The sequence below is a fragment of the Talpa europaea genome (assembly GCF_964194135.1).
Source record: "Talpa europaea genome assembly, chromosome: 2".
NCBI classification, from domain to species: domain Eukaryota; kingdom Metazoa; phylum Chordata; class Mammalia; order Eulipotyphla; family Talpidae; genus Talpa; species Talpa europaea.
In genome coordinates, this window is record NC_140068.1 from 138731224 (window position 1) to 138748510 (window position 17287).

The window sequence follows — 17287 nt, forward strand, 5'->3', positions numbered from 1 at the left end:
AAGCTTTTAGTTTGATGTAATCCCAAGTGTTTATCTTTTCCTTAACTTTCTTTGCTTTGGTTGATGAGTCTTTAAAGATGTTACTGAGATGTATGTCATATAGTGTTTTAAAAGAGCTCACAGGACTCAACAATAACAAAGTAAACAATCCAATAACAAAGTAAACAATCCAAACAATAACAAAGTAAACAGTCAAAAAATGGGCAGTAGCGGGCCTCCCCTGGTGGTGCAGGCGGCTGAGTGCCACACTGTGAAGCTGTCTGCAGCCTCTGCAGTGCCGGTTTGATCCCAGCCGGCCGGTCAGGGTCCCACATGGCATAGCAGACCTCTCCTGTCGCGCCTGCTGCTCCCCTCCGCAGTGTATTTCATAAGTCTGCCTGTTCTGCTCCCCGCTCTGTCTCTGGTGAATCCTCTCACCCTCCCGCACGTCTGACCTGGACCCTGGTTCTTGTATAAATAAATAAATAAATAAATCCTCAAAAAAAAAAAGGGGGGGGGCAGAAGTGCTAAAAAGACACTTCTCTAAAGAGTAGATGCAAATGGTCAACAGGTATATGAAAAAGTGCTCAACATCACATACAGTCAGGGAAATGCAAATCAAAAGCACAATGAGACACCAGTGAGAATGGCACATATTAAAAAAAAAAACAGGCAGCAGCAAATATTGGCGAGGATGTGGAGTAAAAGGAACTCTCCTGCACTGCTGGTGGGAGTGCAGCCTGGTCCAACCACTATGGAAAGCTGTGTGAAGGTTCCTCAAACTACTAAAAATGGAGCTTCCATATGACCCAGCAATTCAACTAGGAGTCTACCCAAAGGACACAAAAGCATTAATTCGAAAAGATACCCGCAATAGGTAAGCTATGGAAACAACCAAGACTCCCAAAAATAGATGACAGGATCAAGATGATGTGGTCTGTTTACACAATGGAATACTATTCAGCGATCAAAGAAGATAAACTCATGCCATTCGCAGCAACATGGATGAAGCTAGAAGGGGTCATGCTCAGTGAAATAAGTCAGAAGGAAAAAGAAAAGTATCAGATGGTTTCACTTATAAGAGGAATATAGGGAGCCAAATAAGGGATCAAGAAAAAAACATATAAAAACAAAACTATAGGCAACTGTAAATCACAGACATTCTGCAAGAGAGGGAGAGGGATAAAAGCTGGGGAGGAAAGAGCACAAGGGACTATGGTGATGGTTTGTGGTGAATTGGTGGTGGGAATTTTACGGGGACTACACCTGAGAGGAGAAAGCATACAAGCATACATTAGACAAAAATGAACAATGATGTAAAATATTATAAATTTAAAAAAAAAAGGTGAGTGTGGTGGAGACAGGAGGGACCAAGAACAACTTATTTACCTGATGAGGCATGTAAGCTTTACCAAGAGACATTATTTCACGGTAAAGACGTCTCCGGCGCCAAGCCTCTTCCATAATTTTGCAAGCTGGGAACGGTCCCTCTGTAGTATTAGGAGTTGTGGGGTTTTCGTTTGTTTTTCCTACTAGTTTGTGAGTTGGAGTATAAATCAGACAAAACTGCTTGATTACAAGTAGAGCCTTACAAAATACAAAGCAGAGAAGCAGAAGAATGTCAGAGCTGGAAGGTACCCACACCCCATCATCCAGCCGCTCCTCCTACAGACAGGGCCCTCTGCATCCCCCTTCTGTGGATGGGCCCAGTAAAGCTGAATCTCTTGCTGTTTGTCTTTCAGGGAACATATGCCGGCACTTGCTGCCCCTGGTCCAGTGCCCCACCTTGATTGTACATGGAGAAAAAGACCCACTGGTCCCCCGTTTCCACGCGGACTTCATTCACAAGCATGTGCGTGGGTCCCGGTGAGTCCACCTCCTCCTCGCTTCAGCCTCTGGGCCTCAGGAGGAAGAGGAACAGGGAGGAGGGTTGCCATGTCAATAAATAGCACCACTGTGTTTCGGGTACAGAGAAATAGGGAGCACAGAGGCTCTGATGTGTGCGTGGCCTGTAACCCCACAGCAAGGCGTTCCCAGATGAGCTCCTCTGACTGCCGTGGAGGCGAATGTGTGAGTGGATGCTGCGTCCCGTAACACGGGTGGCTGCTGGGATGGCCGGCAGTATCACGTAACTGGGCGTTTTCCATGGGGCCCATCATCATGGAAGCACTGTCTGCCCATTGGGGACAGTCTCTGTAGGCCAAAGAAAACGCAACCTGAGGAGAAGCTTCTTGGCACTCAGTTAAATACTTGCTAGCATTTTCTGTGCTTCTCCTGGCAAGTATTTTTTAATATAGATATAAGCTTATTCTTTATTCAACCCTGAATCCTGCTTTTTTTTTTTTTTTTTTACACTTTATGTTGTAGATTTTCAGGTTATTTCAGCCTAAGTAGGTGCATGTGGATGAGAAGCCTGTCACTCAGAACCACACGGTACCCACACACGTCTGCCTGTGTGGGCAGCGCTCATGATCAGTAGCAGCCACGTGTTACTTGTTCTGTGCCCCACAAGACGTGTCGACAGAGCGTCTGCTCTTCAATCCCATACACTTTTGTGTGGGATAGAAATTTATATTTAAATACTTTGGATGGCACAGGAGCCAGCTTTTGCTGGTACTTATGCCAAGATGAAAATTCAAAGCTGAATAGGTTCAGTATTCCCTTCATAGGCAACGGATACATACCCTGAAGCAGAAAATAAGTGCCTGGGAGGTAGTGGACTTTTTTTCCTTTTTTCAACTTACATACTAGAAGGTCAAGTGAGGCTTGGCCCCCTCCACAGAAGCTACATGTTAATTCCAGAATTGCTGTCACTTACGCAGGATGCCTTTGGCATTCAGTGGAATTCTTTTGGAATGACTTTATTAGTGACCTAAGAAATTCCTTCCTCTCTGTCCTTCCCTTTTCCCTCCATGAGCCAATTTCTGCTGCCGGCTTTTGGTCAGCACTGCCTGGCACGGTTGGCAGGGACGGGTCCTGTGAGCTCCCGCAGTCCAGAGGAAAGCAGGCTGAGAGCAGTGCTGCTGCTGCCCCATCCGAAGAGGGCATGACAGTTTCCTAGATGGATTTCTCAGGGGAATTTTAAATGTGGGGACATGCTGCATATTCTGCAGTAGACTGTGATTACTGCGATTTTGGTAATCACAAACTAATTATACTTCACAACAAACTTATTAAAAAATATCGTTTCCATTTTACAGATGAGAAAATCGAGGCTGAGCGACATTGAATAGCCTTACAAGCTAACAGAACTAGTACCTGACAAACCCTTGATTTTTTTTTTCTGTTATAATATAGTACTTTTCCCTACAGCACCGCTGCCTCCCATAAGCACACTATCATTTTAACATGGTGGTAAGATGCCTGGATCAACCATTTGCTGACTGGGTCATTGTCTTGTGGCTTTAGAAATGGCGGGCTTTGCATGCTGACCCTCAGTATCCTGAGAACACCCACTTTAGAGAAAGTTTAATTTAGGGATTCTGCTCCAGACCCATCTCCTAGCAACAAAATACATCAACACCGGAGATAAATAATCCCTTAACATTCAGATGTTAATTGTTTCAGTAGACTATCATGTGGAAGATAGTTTCCTTAGAGCATATTCTTTGGCACAGATGAGTTGAAGGTAAAGTGTTACCAGCCGTGATTGACTAGCTGGCTCACGCATCACACCTGCTGCCCGCTCTGCTCCAGCAGCCCTCCACGCTGGGCACCAGCGTCCTCTGAACAGGGTTGGTTTCTTTTGGGCCCATAGGGTGGGGTGGGAGGTGCCAAAGTGGTCCTGAGTCTGCCTGGCCATCTGACGGCAGGACCGCAGCCAGACCATAGCCACTGCCAGTGAAGGCTGTGTTCCGTTTCCTCCCCAGGTCCACTTCTGATTAGACATTAAAGACAGTCTCTCCCTTCAAATACTGTACCAGCAAATAGACATCACGGGTGACACAAGTCCTTCCTCTTCTCAGAGCAGGCCTGCTTCCTGCTTACTTTCATTGTCTCTTTTCTTTCTTTGTGGAAGAACAATAGAGTCTCTGGATGCCACGGGGCCCGAGAGATCATTCAAGTGCCGGATTTAGAACCGCTGTAGTAAGATCATGTTTGTTGATTGACTATTCGTTTACAAATGTACATATTTTGTGGTCGCAGCTTCACGCCTTGACGCATGCACGTGCTTTGTCCCCCACCTCCAGGCAGCACCAGTGGACCACCCCTCTCCCATCACTGTGGTGGTTTTCAGTCTAGGAGTTACTTTTACTTTGTTTTCTGTGCTACTGCCCTTGCGATTTCCATTTTGCTTTCTTTGGTTATTCATAGTCCATAAGTGAGAGAAACCATCATAACCTCTGTTCCCTTTCTGACTTACATCTCTGAGCATTGTCACCTCAAGACCCACCCATATGGTCCCAAAAGCCACGGTTTCATCTTTTTAGTATCTGAGTAATATCTCCTCAAGTGTGAATTCGCAGTTTCTTTGTTCAGCCGCCCCTTGATGGGCACTCGGGCCCAGGCCTGGCTGTCACTGTGCTGCTGTGAACACGGGCATGCCTAAGCCTTTTCATACTCGTGTTTTCACATTCTTTAGGTAAATATCTAGAAGCACTGTTGCCGAGTCACAGAGTATGCCCATCTTTAGTGTTGAAGCAATTGCCATCCAGTTCTCCATAGAGGCTCCACCAGCTTCCATCCCCTGCAGTGGAGTCTCTTTCCTCCCCATGCCCTGGTCTCCACCGGCCTGGTCCCGCCTGTGGATGTGGCCCATTCACACGGGGTGAGGTGAGATTCTCTGTGATAACAAGTGATGTGGAGCATTTTTTCATGTGCCTGTGAACCATCTGTCTGTCTTCTCGGGAGAAGTGTCCGTTTAGATCTTTGACTCATTATTTAATTGGGTGGTGGTTGTTGGTTGAGTCGTGTGAGTTCTCTATGTTTTGGAAATGAGCCCTTTGTTGACATGTGGAGGGCAGATATCTCCTCCTGGTCTGTTGGCTGCCTTTTGGTTTTGGTGGTGGTTTCTCTTGCTGTAGAAAAGCCTTTTAGTTTGGAGTGACTGTAGTCTGCAGGGGTGTGGCGGCCTGCTGTCTCCAGCAACAACGCACGCACCTCAGCTACACGCGCCGCCGAGACGGGCACAGGCACCTGCGTCAGAGCTGGTGCTGACAGACTTGCAGGGTCGCTGTATATGCTCAGATTGTTATTGAAAAGAAAAGCCCTGTGATGTCTGCGGCCCGCCTGAAGTACACCCTGCTCAGCAGGGTACTAGTGGTGTGCGAGTCTGCTGGAGCTGTGCCTGCTGTAGGCCACGGCTGGGCAGCTTCCTGCAGGGATGGCTGCCTCACAGTCCTGGGGCCTGGAAGTCTGAGAACAAGGTGTTGGCAGGTTGGGTTCTCCCACGCCCCAGTCCTGTGTCCCGATCCCCATATAAGGACACCAGTTCTGGTGGAGGGCCCGCTCCTTGCCCTCAGCCTGCAGACCTGCCTCCTGATACAGGGACATGCTGCTATGCTGGGGTTGGGATCTCAGAGTGTGAATTTGAGAGGTGTGACTAGGTCACTGACAAGGAGCTGGGATCTCAGGAATGGGAGCAGGAGCAGGGCCACCTTGCAGACCCAGCTGTACCTAGACAGGGCCTGCCTAGACTCCTGATCCGGGGCCCCTTCCTTTGCCTGGCCGGGTGGGCTGCGACTGTGGCATTGGGTTTCGACTCAGATGTCTGCTTCCTTCTCCTCCTCCTCAGCCACTCTTGTTTGTGAGCCAGCAGCTGCTTGTTTATGCCTCTGACAGCCGCGAGCACGAGTGTGATTTTCGTCCACTTAAGCAGGATGCAGCCTACTGCATCTCCAAGAGCTCGGTACATGTGGAAAGGAAGAATATGAGAGGCCGGGAGCCCAATGGTGCTGGGCAGGGCCTAGGCGACTCAGGCCTGCTCGTTCTGGGGTGGGGGCGGGGGAAGAGCAGAGAGGGCAGGAGCTGAGCGCACATGCCCTCGGAGCTGGGCTCAGAGTCAGCGGAAGGGGCGAGGTGGGACTGGAGACTCCCTGGGACCTGAGCGTTCATGGTGGAGGTGGTGAGGGGTGCTGGCAGGCACGCACCGGACTGGGGTCCCCTGCTGGCTCTGACACTGACTGTGGGCCCCACACAGTATATGAGTGCTTCCTTGTTATGAAATGGGGTGATAATGCCTCTGATCTCAGAATGTTCTTTTGAGGCCTGAGTGTGGGAACAATCGTGCACGGAAGGCTTAGGAGAGCCCCACATGCTAGCTGATCCCATGGGGAATGGAGTGCCGGGGCGGGGGGTGCCTGCACCGGGTCAGGAGACCAGCAGGTATCGCTTCACAGGAGGCCAGAGGCAAGGCCTCCCAGTGAGCCCATCCCTCTTGGTTTTCATAGTGGACGAGATCCTGGTACAGAGAACCAGGCTTTCAATTCAATTTTAAGGGTTCATAAATAATTTAGAGTTTTAAAAAACACTATAGCATGTTACTTATGGCCTTGGCTTAGCTGTAGCTCTCAGAGCTGAACCTGAAAGCTGTGGAAGGTCAGCCTGAGAAGGAGCGGCCCACAGGGGCGTCTCCTTCACCACCTCGTCCAGACAGAACGTCCTGGGAGCACCGAGTCACGCAGAGTGAAGAGATTGAATTTATCCCGGGTGACCAGGACAGGCCTTGTTTCCCCCAAGATGTAGAATCACATCTTTTTATTTCTAAAGGTGCCAAATACCATAGGAACTTGATTTGCCACCTGCGGCTGGTGGTTTCCTGCCGAGCGGGTATTTGCTAGTGGGGGCTCCCACTCGTGTGCTGGAGGACACGGCGCTGCAGACCGCTCTCTGCAGAGCCTGTTCTTTAGCGCCTGCATGCTCAGCTGAGGTCCCGGGTGGCGGCTGCGCAGCGGTGTGGTGTGGACGGCTCTGCCCAAGCTGTCTGATGGGGTCTGCCCCAAAAAGGAGCAGGAGTGGGTTTGAGCGTGAGAATGCTGAGGAGGAGGAGCACAGAGCACCAAAAGCACCAATTGCATCAAAGAGCAATTTTCTTTATACTCTCATTCCTTCCATCTGTCTGCCCATCCAGAGTCCCGTGTGGTTCTGAGCAGAGGCCCTGGGAGCAGTCACCCATATTTTCTAATAAACGGAACCTAGTGTTCACTTCCCTGAGACCTAGAGATCACTGTAGGTGGGTGCAGGTAGCGCTGAGGCTGAGAAGGCTGGGCTAGGGTCCTTCCTTCCTGGGTGTCTGAGGAAGTTGGGTGATAGGGCACGGCACGTGAGAGCCAGCTCAGCTTCCAGGCTGGCAGGTCGGGTCCCTACTACAGAATCCATTTTAGCATGTTAGGGGGTGCAGTTTGGCCTAGACACGTCTGTGGCCCTTCAGCACTCTTAGTGGTGGTTCTCTTCTCTCGGCTAGCGGATGCCTATGCATCCTGGCGAGGCCTGCTCTGAGCAGGACAGCCGAGGTCCGATGTCTTATTCATGGCATTGTTAGCTTTCCTGAGAGCCCCGGAAAGACGCCAGCACTGTCTCCTCCTTTCAAGTCGGTTATCATCAGTGTCTCGGGACTTCCCTCCCCACACAAGGTTGCGTTGCAGACCATCATGCAAGGACACCTCTGTCCATAAGTCCTCCCGAGTGCTGAGTTCTTAGACTCCCCCTTTCAAAAAATTGTAGAGGCAGGCGCTGTGGTAACTGGCACTGACCTCATTGCAGTCCTCTCATGTCCAGTTGTCATCGCAGACAGGACAGCTTCGAGTTGCACTTGTGTTGTTGCTGCAACACTTGCATTACGTCTCTGCTTTCACAGCTGGTAAATAGGCTGGCTTTACTACAGGAAATGCGGACCAGCCATGTTTGACCAAAACCCTAATGAAAGGAAGAGGCCTTCTGAGGACGGTAGGAGGGGATGGCGCTAAGACACTTGTGTCAGCTGCAGAACAAAGAGGTCCCCACGCTGCCACTGCTGCTGCAACCCTCAGAGCCCCGAGGACACTCATTGCCTTCAGTGTCAGACCACCCAAAAGGACAGGGCCACTGGAAGAGCTTGAGCCACAGGCTGGTGGTGGGGAGGGCTGTGGATTTAGATTTCGACTTGCCTGCGGCATAGACACCCCCAGAAGCTCACCTCCAAGCCAGTGGATTTGGGACAATTCATATTTTTATCATCTTTTCAACCTTCTCTCTGAAAATCAACTTAAAACTTTTTTCAGCTAACCACCAAATCACACCCCATACACCTGCGGTGGGGCTTGGCCTTCGAGGGCACGTCACCGTCCCCGTGGGTGGGCTGCGCTGCTGATCCCCCTCCAGGCTGTCACAGACTCCGGGAGACTTGTGCTCCTGAGGGCTGTTTTCGGGGAACGTTTATAGTATACTCAGGAAGAAACTTCATTTTCTCCTCAATAGGAGTCATGGAAAAACTGGCAGCTTCTCACTCTAGATATCACGAAATATTAGGGCAGCTAAGAGATTCCTCAATGGTATGCCACTTGATCAAATGCTTTCTTTTTTTAGGTTGCATCTGATACCAGAAGGCAAGCACAACCTGCATTTACGTTTTGCAGATGAATTCAACAAACTAGTGGAAGATTTCTTAAAGTGAAAATGTTCTGGGACAAATGCCACTGGGGACCCCTTAGCCGTCACACCCACCTCACTTCAGCTGCCCCCCCAGACTGCTGCTCCTCTCACAAGCCTATCCCAATCCACATTCATGATGGCGTACTAGCTTCAGTAGCTGCGAAACTAGATCTGATTTTTACCATTAAGTTAATGTCTACCATTGCCTTAAAAAATAAATTCCTATTAAGATTATATTTTCAGGGCCTCCCTGGTAGCGCAGCGGTTGAGCGCTGGGTTGCGAAGCTGCCTGCAGCCTCTGCAGCGCTGATTTGATCCCGGGCTGCTCCCCGGCCACCAGAGGAGGGTCCCACGTGGCGCGCAGACCTCTCCTGCCGCCCGCTGCTCCCCTCAGCAGTGTACTTCGGTCCTTCTGCCTGCTCTGCTCCCCGCTCTGGCTCTGGTGAATTCTCTCACCCTCCCACGCTTCTGACTGTCCCCAGTGCTTGTATAAATAAAATAAATCTTAAAAAAAAAAAAGATTGTATTTTCAAATAAAGCTCAGGAGATTCATTTGTTCCTGACTATAACTCTAGGAGATTTTGAATTGATGCTACCTTTTGTGTGAAAAGAACAAGCATTCAGTCTTATAATTTGTACTTACAATATTGCTCACAGAAAGGCAGAAAAGGAGGAGAAAGTCCTTGCCTAGGGGCCTCGATTTTACATTTTCACGAAGTTGTTGGAGCTCCAGGAAGTTCTGCTGTATCTCCAAATCTATTCACTTCCAGACATGACTAGATCCCTTTAATATAACTGAGTGAATATGAAAACAATTTTCATCCATGAAGAGAGCAGAAGGGCTGTGAAATCAGGATTTCTGCTCTATTAAAATCACAAAATCCATAAGCATATTCACAAAGCATTTAAGCATAAAAGAACAAAATTATTTGAAGGGGGAATAAAGAGGACACGAGCTTTAGGACACATGCTTTTTTTTTTATTAGTGTAGATATTTTATACCTAACAGACAACACTGTAACTTTGAGAGGACTTCCACGTTAGAACAGTGTGAATTTCTGACAGAGGCAAAACGCAGCACCATAGTGTACAAGTAGAAAGACCATGCTTGATTGAGGACAACAGTTCACTAAGGATGCAGGATTTGTCTGAGAAGTTCCTACGCCTCGTCCTCGCCCTCCTCCTCCTCGAACTCGCCCTGTTCGTCGGCCGTGGCGTCCTGGTACTGCTGGTACTCGGACACCAGGTCGTTCATGTTGCTCTCGGCCTCGGTGAACTCCATCTCGTCCATGCCCTCGCCCGTGTACCAGTGCAGGAAGGCCTTGCGCCGGAACATGGCCGTGAACTGCTCGGAGATGCGCTTGAACAGCTCCTGGATGGCCGTGCTGTTGCCGATGAAGGTGGCCGACATCTTGAGGCCGCGCGGCGGGATGTCGCACACGGCCGTCTTGACGTTGTTGGGGATCCACTCCACGAAGTAGCTGCTATTCTTGTTCTGCACGTTGAGCATCTGCTCGTCCACCTCCTTCATGGACATGCGGCCGCGGAAGATGGCGGCCACGGTCAGGTAGCGGCCGTGGCGCGGGTCGCAGGCGGCCATCATGTTCTTGGAGTCAAACATCTGCTGCGTGAGCTCGGGCACGGTCAGCGCGCGGTACTGCTGGCTGCCCCGGCTGGTGAGGGGCGCGAAGCCGGGCATGAAGAAGTGCAGGCGCGGGAAGGGCACCATGTTCACGGCCAGCTTGCGCAGGTCCGCGTTCAGCTGGCCCGGGAAGCGCAGGCAGGTGGTCACCCCGCTCATGGTGGCCGACACCAGGTGGTTGAGGTCCCCGTAGGTGGGGGTGGTGAGTTTCAGGGTGCGGAAGCAGATGTCATACAGGGCCTCGTTGTCGATGGAGTAGGTCTCGTCGGTGTTCTCCACCAGCTGGTGCACGGACAGGGTGGCGTTGTAGGGCTCCACCACCGTGTCGGACACCTTGGGCGAGGGCATGACGCTGAAGGTGTTCATGATGCGGTCGGGGTACTCCTCGCGGATCTTGCTGATGAGCAGCGTGCCCATGCCGGAGCCCGTGCCGCCGCCCAGCGAGTGGGTCAGCTGGAAGCCCTGCAGGCAGTCACAGCTCTCGGACTCCTTGCGCACCACGTCCAGGACCGAGTCCACCAGCTCGGCGCCCTCTGTGTAGTGGCCCTTGGCCCAGTTGTTGCCGGCGCCGCTCTGGCCTGCCGGAGGGAAAGAAGAATGTTTGACACTAAGACATAAGGAATTCCAAATCCTGCCATTTTAACTGAGCTTTGCAGGTTAGCTCTTTCAGACACCCCTTTTTGCCTACAAAGAGGATTTTCCATGTATTGGTCACCCTCAAAAACACTGAGGATCATAATAAAGTACAAAGCAAGTTCATAGAAGGTTGTTAACTGAGCGAGAACATACCAGTACCCAACTGGTTTTAAATTAAGATCAGAAAACATCCTATAAGCATTTAAATTTGGTGCAGAGAAACAGGCCGGGCAGTGGTGTAGTGCGGGGAGTTGGTAAGTCGGGCTCTGGGCACTGCACAACCTCCCAGTCATAATCTGGGCCGTGGCGTCTGGAGGTGGCTCCCTTTGAAACCTCAGCCGCCCATTAACTCCTGTTTGAAGCATCTTCACTGCTCTTTGTTCTTTCCCCTTCAGAGGCTGCTCGGGACTGGGTGGAATTAGGCTAGGACTCAGGCTGTCTGTGGGCACAGTCTGCACCCCACATTCCATAGGAAGAACAGGGGAACCCTGGTGTTTAACAAGGAGACTTGCTGAGGCAGGGTCCCGTCCCTCAGGGTCTCCTCCCTTTGGACCCCCTCTCTTTGGGCCCCCCCAGCTGGGCTACATACCGAACACGAAGTTGTCGGGCCTGAAGATCTGGCCGAATGGCCCAGACCGAACCGAGTCCATGGTGCCCGGCTCCAGATCCACCAGGATGGCCCGAGGGACGTACTTGTTACCTGTGGACACAGCAGGGTTAGACCCGAGGCAGCCAGAGGAGCCCCCTGGGCCGCTCTAGGTGCCTCACAGCAGAGCTCATTAGGGTGCAACAGAGGAAACGCTAGCACCCAGGCCTACAGGACGTTTTCTGCTTAAAAAGACAGTGCGCGTACTGGGTCAGGGCAGGCGCCCGGAGTCTGGAGGCGCTTTGGCTGCAGAGACGCGTCTGGCTCTGCCAGCTGGGGAGCACCTGGTAGGCAGGCAGTTTCTCTGCCCTCTGCTCCAGGTGCGCGCGTGGCCGTGTGGAGAGCAGTTGGTCGGCCAGTCCTCAGACTTACCGGCAGCCTCGTTGTAGTACACATTGATCCTCTCCAGCTGCAGGTCGCTGTCTCCATGGTAACTGCCTGTGGGGTCGATGCCATGCTCGTCGCTGATGACCTCCCAAAACTGGAAATGCAAAAGGCGTCCGTGAAAGGCTGGCACCCTAAACGCCAGGAGGGGTGGCCCTTCCTTCCTCACGCGTGCTGGCCCAGCAGCCACTGCAATGGACAGTCCAGATGCCCTGGCCACCCTGGCTGGGCCCCCACCCCTGCAGCAGCAGCCGCAGCTGGGGGGCTGGGCCATGCGCAGAGCATCGCCATGTTATGGCGCTACCCTGAGAGGCTGAGGGGTCCCCGAGGAGAAGGTGGGCACAGCAGAGCCCATGGAGGGGCAGCAGCCCTGGCTGCTGTGGGGGCTGTCACACTGGGCAGTGCCAGCTGGTCAGCAGCCCATGGTGGATCCTGGCAGGACTGGGGCTCAGGTGCCCCATCCTGAGGCTGCTTCCAGGAATCAGCGTGCAGTTGCGCAGCTTTCTATCCCCAATGCCCATGTTGGCCTCCGGGCACTGCCCACAGCAGGGGTGGGTGGGAAGGGCAGGCAGGAGCTTGGCAGCAGACTGGGGGCACTGGATGGAGCTGGCCAGGGTGAGGGAGCAGGCTCCATTGTGGATTAGCAGCAGGAAAGGGGCGGGGAGTTGGGGGTGGGCAATATGGCGGTTCTGCCAGAGACCATGTCCTTGCCGGCGCGCCCGCCCACACCCCTGCACCGCGCGGCTCAGCCTCGCCTCTGCAGGCGGCAATCACAGCCCCCCACGCGGTCACCGCCGCGGCGCAGACTGGAAGCCAGACATTTACAGATCACGTCTGGAGGGGCTCATGTTAGGGAAATTATCTCACATCCTCGTCTGTAACCAAGCGAGAAGCCTCCATAACATCTGTCACCGTCATGACACTGCATTTTTCCATTCAAACTACAAAAATATGCAAATTCCACACGAGGCCACTGAATCCGTACGCCCGTGGCCTCAATCCAATTTACAGAGACTAAGACACCCAGGGAAACGCCACCTACGGTCTCCAGAAGGGCCACGAGGGAGGCATTCGGGGGGCGCTGATGAAAGGCACCCTGCGCTGCGTCGCCACGCGCATCGCGGCAGGTGGTGGAGCCGCCCGCGCCCCGCCCGGCGGCCGCACCGAGAGTGCCACCTGGACGAGCCGCCGCCACCTCCCCAAACCCCGGCCCGACCGGGTGGCACCGTCGGGGTCCGCCACCCGCTCTGCGGTGCGCCCCTTGGGCACCCGCCGCCGCTCTCCGGCCGCGCCCTGGGGATCCGGCGGCCGCAGCCTGGGGACCCGCCGCCCCCCGCCCCCCCCGGCCGCGCGCCCACCTTGGCGCCGATCTGGTTGCCGCACTGGCCCGCCTGGATGTGCACGATCTCGCGCATGGTGCCGGCTGCGGAGCGGGAGAGGCGCTGGCGCTCGGGGAAGTGCGCGCGGCTCGGACCGGGCGACTGGCGAGCGCTGGGACCTGGCGCCGCGCACCCCCAGCTGCCCCTCTTATACCGGGGCCGCCCCTCCCGCCCGCCCGCGGTGACGTAATGGGGCGGGGCCCGAGGGCGGCGCCGCGGGGACTGCGGCACCGCGAGGGGGAGCCGGGGCGCGGTGCGAGGTGCGGGGCGCCCGGGCCGGGGGCTGCGAGAGTGGCCCCGAAGCCTGGGGTGGGCGTCGGCCCCGTGCGGAGCTGCCCAGCCCGGGCCCGGCCCCCCCCGGCCGCCCTCCCCGCCCCGTGCGCGCCGCCCACCGGCGCCGGGTCCCGCGGTGGCCCCGCACCCCAACACCACGCGGGGTCCCGGGGCGGGGACGGCGCCCAGGCCAGCGCCGGGCGAGGGCGCCCTGCCGGCCAGTCCTTGCGTCTTGGGGGGCCGGGGCAGAGGAGGCGCGCAGCCTTGTGGGGGGGACCCACGATTTTCGGTGGGGTCTGCAGCTGTTGGCTGAGGTTTCCCAGAGTCTGGGCAGGGCCGGGGACCCCGGGCCTCGCTCGGGGTAGGAATTCGCAGCGAGAATGAACGCCTTGAAGGGTCGAGGGGCGGGTGGGGGTCCCGGGGGAACTCTGAGCACCTGTCCCCAAGGAGGGAGCGCTGGCCGGGCGGGTGGGGTGAGCTGGGAGGAGGTTCCCGCTGGGAGGGTGGAAAAGCGACTCGGAGCCGGGTGTGTCAGAGGTCTGCGCTCCGGGTCGGTCCTCGCGGAGGCCCAGGGTGGAGAACCCCGCGCGCGCCCGGGCGTGGGCATGTGCATGAGCGAGCGGCGAGCAGGTGTCCCTAAGCCCCCAGGGAGGGCGAAGCCCCCTCGGCCACCAGCCCCGGGGACTGCAGCACGTGGCAGGTGGGCACGCTGAACTGAGATGGGCCGCCGGAGTAGAATATCCATCGGATTTCATGAATTCAGGGAATGAACAGAAGGCAACTATATACAAAAATAGAATTTTGTGTATTTGATTACATGTAATAATTTGGATGTGTATTTTTAATTCATGTCACTGGTCTTTTAACTTTTTAAAAACGACTACTCCACTAGTCTTGACTTGCAGAAAAATCTAAATGCCCTAGATGGGTCACCTCTGGCTTGGATCCGGCTGCCCTGCGTAATTGGCGGGGAAGGACCCTGACTTCACAGCTGGCAAAACACAGCTCAAAGAGTTAACAAGCCACGAAGCTAGTAACTAAGGCATCTACATTCTTTCTACAAAGAGAAAACCCAGAGTTTCAAAGGCTTGTTCGTTGTGCGGCAAGACCCAGCCTTAATTATTTTTGAAGATGGTTCTGAATGGTGTGGACCAGCAGGGACCCCGGGCCTCCCTTTCCTGTCTGGGACCTGTTCCTCCGGCCTCAAAATGATAATTACAGGTGCCCCAGCACCAGTTTTGTGAGTAGGAAATGAGAAGCCATCTATGAAAGTGCTTTAGGAGGCGGGTGACTTGCTGAGTTGCCCAGCCAGGACACAGCCAGGCGGGCACACTCTGCAAGGGTGAGCTAGCCACCACAGGTAGGGGAATGCCCACCTGTTAGGGTCCCCAGGCCCTCAAACCCTCCCTTCCAGACTCATCCTCTGAGTCTATCAGCTGCAAATTCCCACCTTGAATGGAACAGAGGCCAGGAGGCAAGTCTCCCCAGAAGGACATTGTGGCTGTGTCTGTTCCTATGGAGCAGAAAAGCCCCCATAAAGCCTGACGATGCTGTGGTTACAAGGATGAAGGCCATGTTCATCATGGGCCTGTGTCAGAGATGGACAAGGTCATGGTCAGCCCCCCCCCCCCCCAGGCTGGAAGCTGGTCCCTTGGGGGTCTCCCAGAATGCAGGCCTCTGCTGCCTCCTCCCAGGGTGTGAGGTCTTTCCCAAGCTTTTCCTCCTCCCTCTACCCCTGGAACCCCTTTTTCCTACCTCCGCGCCATATGTTTACATCTTTGACTCTTCACAACCAGCTGGAACCTTCTAGAACCTCTCCAGAGAATGGCCCTGCACCCAGTAATTTCTCTGGTGACACAGCCACAATGTCCTTCTGGGGAGACTTGCCTCCTGGCCTCTGTTCCATTCAAGGTGGGAATTTGCAGCTGGTAGACTCAGAGGATGAGTCTGGAAGGGAGTGTTTGAGGGCCTGGGGACCCTAACAGGTGGGCATTCCCCTACCTGTGGTGACTAGCTCACCCTTGCAGAGTGTGCCCGCCTGGCTATGTCCTGGCTGGGCAACTCAGCAAGTCACCCGCCTCCTGTGTGCCTTTTACCATGTCTGGCCCTGGAAATGGGGCTGGGGCACTTGGAAGGGGAAGCACAATGTTTAGTGACCGTTGATGATAAGTGACAGCATTTGTTGCCATGGGCCCTGGCGCCGGGGCCACCTGCTCTGTGGATGACAGCAGCAAATGTTCTTCCCAAGGCCGCCGCCTCCTGCCAGCAGCACCCACCAGCCTGCATTCTGGCCCGCCTGCCCCTCCCGGATGTCGGGTAGTGTATAATCAGAGAAGCACACAGGCGGATTTTTAAGTAATGCCTGCCCAGCCTCTGGTGACTCATGGGGCTGTGAGTTCCTGCTCTCCACCCAGCCTGTCACCAGCCCCCTATAGCTTCCAGCAGCCTCCTAGCCCCAGGAACAGACTCTTGACAAGTGAGCCTCGGAGAAGGTGGGTTTTGCCCCCACCCCGCCCCCATCCCCTGCACCCCTTTCTCTATTTTTTTTTTTTTTTTTTTGAGTCTAAAAGAGGAGCTGCTCTTCTGGCTGCTGCTGGGCGGTGGTTGGGGGAGGGGAGCAGACAGCCTCTTGCCCCATGTCATTTCCTGCCTTGGACCTGATGTCACCCATGGTCTTTGGGCTCAGCCACCCCCCTGCCCTGAAGGCACTTTGGGTGAGGACAACCAGATTCTGGCTGGAGTGGAAAGGGAACAGGTCAAGGCTGAGCTGTGCCTGGCTGTGCCTAAGATGGGGTCTTCCTTTCCTCTGCCTGCAGCAGGTGGGGTCTGGAGAAAGTGCCCCTGGTGTGCCTGGGATGATGCCCATAACCACCGTTAGCTGAGGCCTCCCCACAGCGAGAGCTGTGATTTAGCTGAAATGCACTTCATCCGGGTCCTGAAATATCGAGAACATCAGTGTCCTCTGTTGAATAAGGAAAACCGAAGACCCACATTAACAGTAAATTGTCTCAATGATCCTGGAACAGTATCCTACTTGCTTGCGCCCAGAGGAGCCCAGGGCACCTGGCAGCCATTTGCTACTTCCCGGGAAGCTCACCCAACAACCCCGCCTGCCTCTTAACTGCAAACTCAGCTTTCGCTGAAAGAGTCTCTTTATGAAAACAGAGGACTTTGCTTACAGCAACATTTATGGTGCTCCCTTTTTCACAAGAGTCCCTGAAATATGCACAGTCTGAGCCCCAGTTTCATCCATTCTGATGGTGATGTTTTCAGCCACCTTCTGGGACACTTCATGGTCCCAAGATGTGTCATCTTGACAAGATTGTCAATCTAGACTTTTCCAAATTGAAATCTGTGTGTATGATATGTTATATATACCTAAATATTTTTATTATGATAGGAACACACACTATATATATTCTGATTACAAAATTCGAAAAGTTCGAAAGCACTAAAGAATACGAGTATGTCTTTCTACTGTCAGTGTTTGTGTGCGATGTGTTATCCTTTTTTTTCTTTTGTGGGTTGTTGACACATTTTTGTTCTTTGCTCCTTTTTAACAACTTTTATCTTTGGTGTTAAGAGTGAAGAAGTACCGTATTTTCTTAGGTCATGACTTAAAGCAGACAGCCTCACAAATTCTCAAATATATGGAAACCTTGCCCATATATGGTTAGGAACCCATTCTCCCTGTAATCTAGGTTATCTGGGTCATCCCACGTTCTCTGAGCAAACTCTTCTTCACAAGATGGAATGAACTCAGAACCCCCCCAATTCACC

General features: G+C 53.6%; 2 protein-coding genes across 7 annotated transcripts in view; one reads left to right on the forward strand and one right to left on the reverse strand.

Moving 5' to 3' along the window:
* BPHL (biphenyl hydrolase like) overlaps positions 1-8569 on the forward strand; it is a gene marked incomplete at both ends in the record, with an annotated part of 32577 nt that extends 24008 nt beyond the window's left edge. The window contains 2 exons of the mRNA XM_084259463.1: positions 1722-1845; positions 8482-8569. Coding sequence (XP_084115589.1) covers positions 1722-1845; positions 8482-8569 — 212 coding nt within the window. The remainder of the gene's footprint in view (positions 1-1721; positions 1846-8481) is intronic.
* A 1086-nt stretch (positions 8570-9655) lies between these two features.
* TUBB2A (tubulin beta 2A class IIa) lies at positions 9656-13270 on the reverse strand (the record flags this gene model as incomplete). 6 transcript variants are annotated; one of them, XM_084228264.1, is made up of 4 exons in its annotated part: positions 9656-10767; positions 11415-11525; positions 11907-11952; positions 13214-13270. In XM_084228264.1, 4 exons carry the CDS (start codon positions 13268-13270, stop codon positions 9707-9709), a joined length of 1275 nt encoding a protein of 424 aa, XP_084084390.1. In that variant the 3' UTR covers positions 9656-9706. The 6 variants fall into 6 exon arrangements, with proteins under 6 accessions (XP_084084390.1, XP_084084389.1, XP_084084388.1 ...); XM_084228263.1 differs by having other exon boundaries at positions 11844-11952; XM_084228262.1 differs by having other exon boundaries at positions 11415-11578; positions 11840-11952.
* Positions 13271-17287: the final 4017 nt, after the last annotated feature.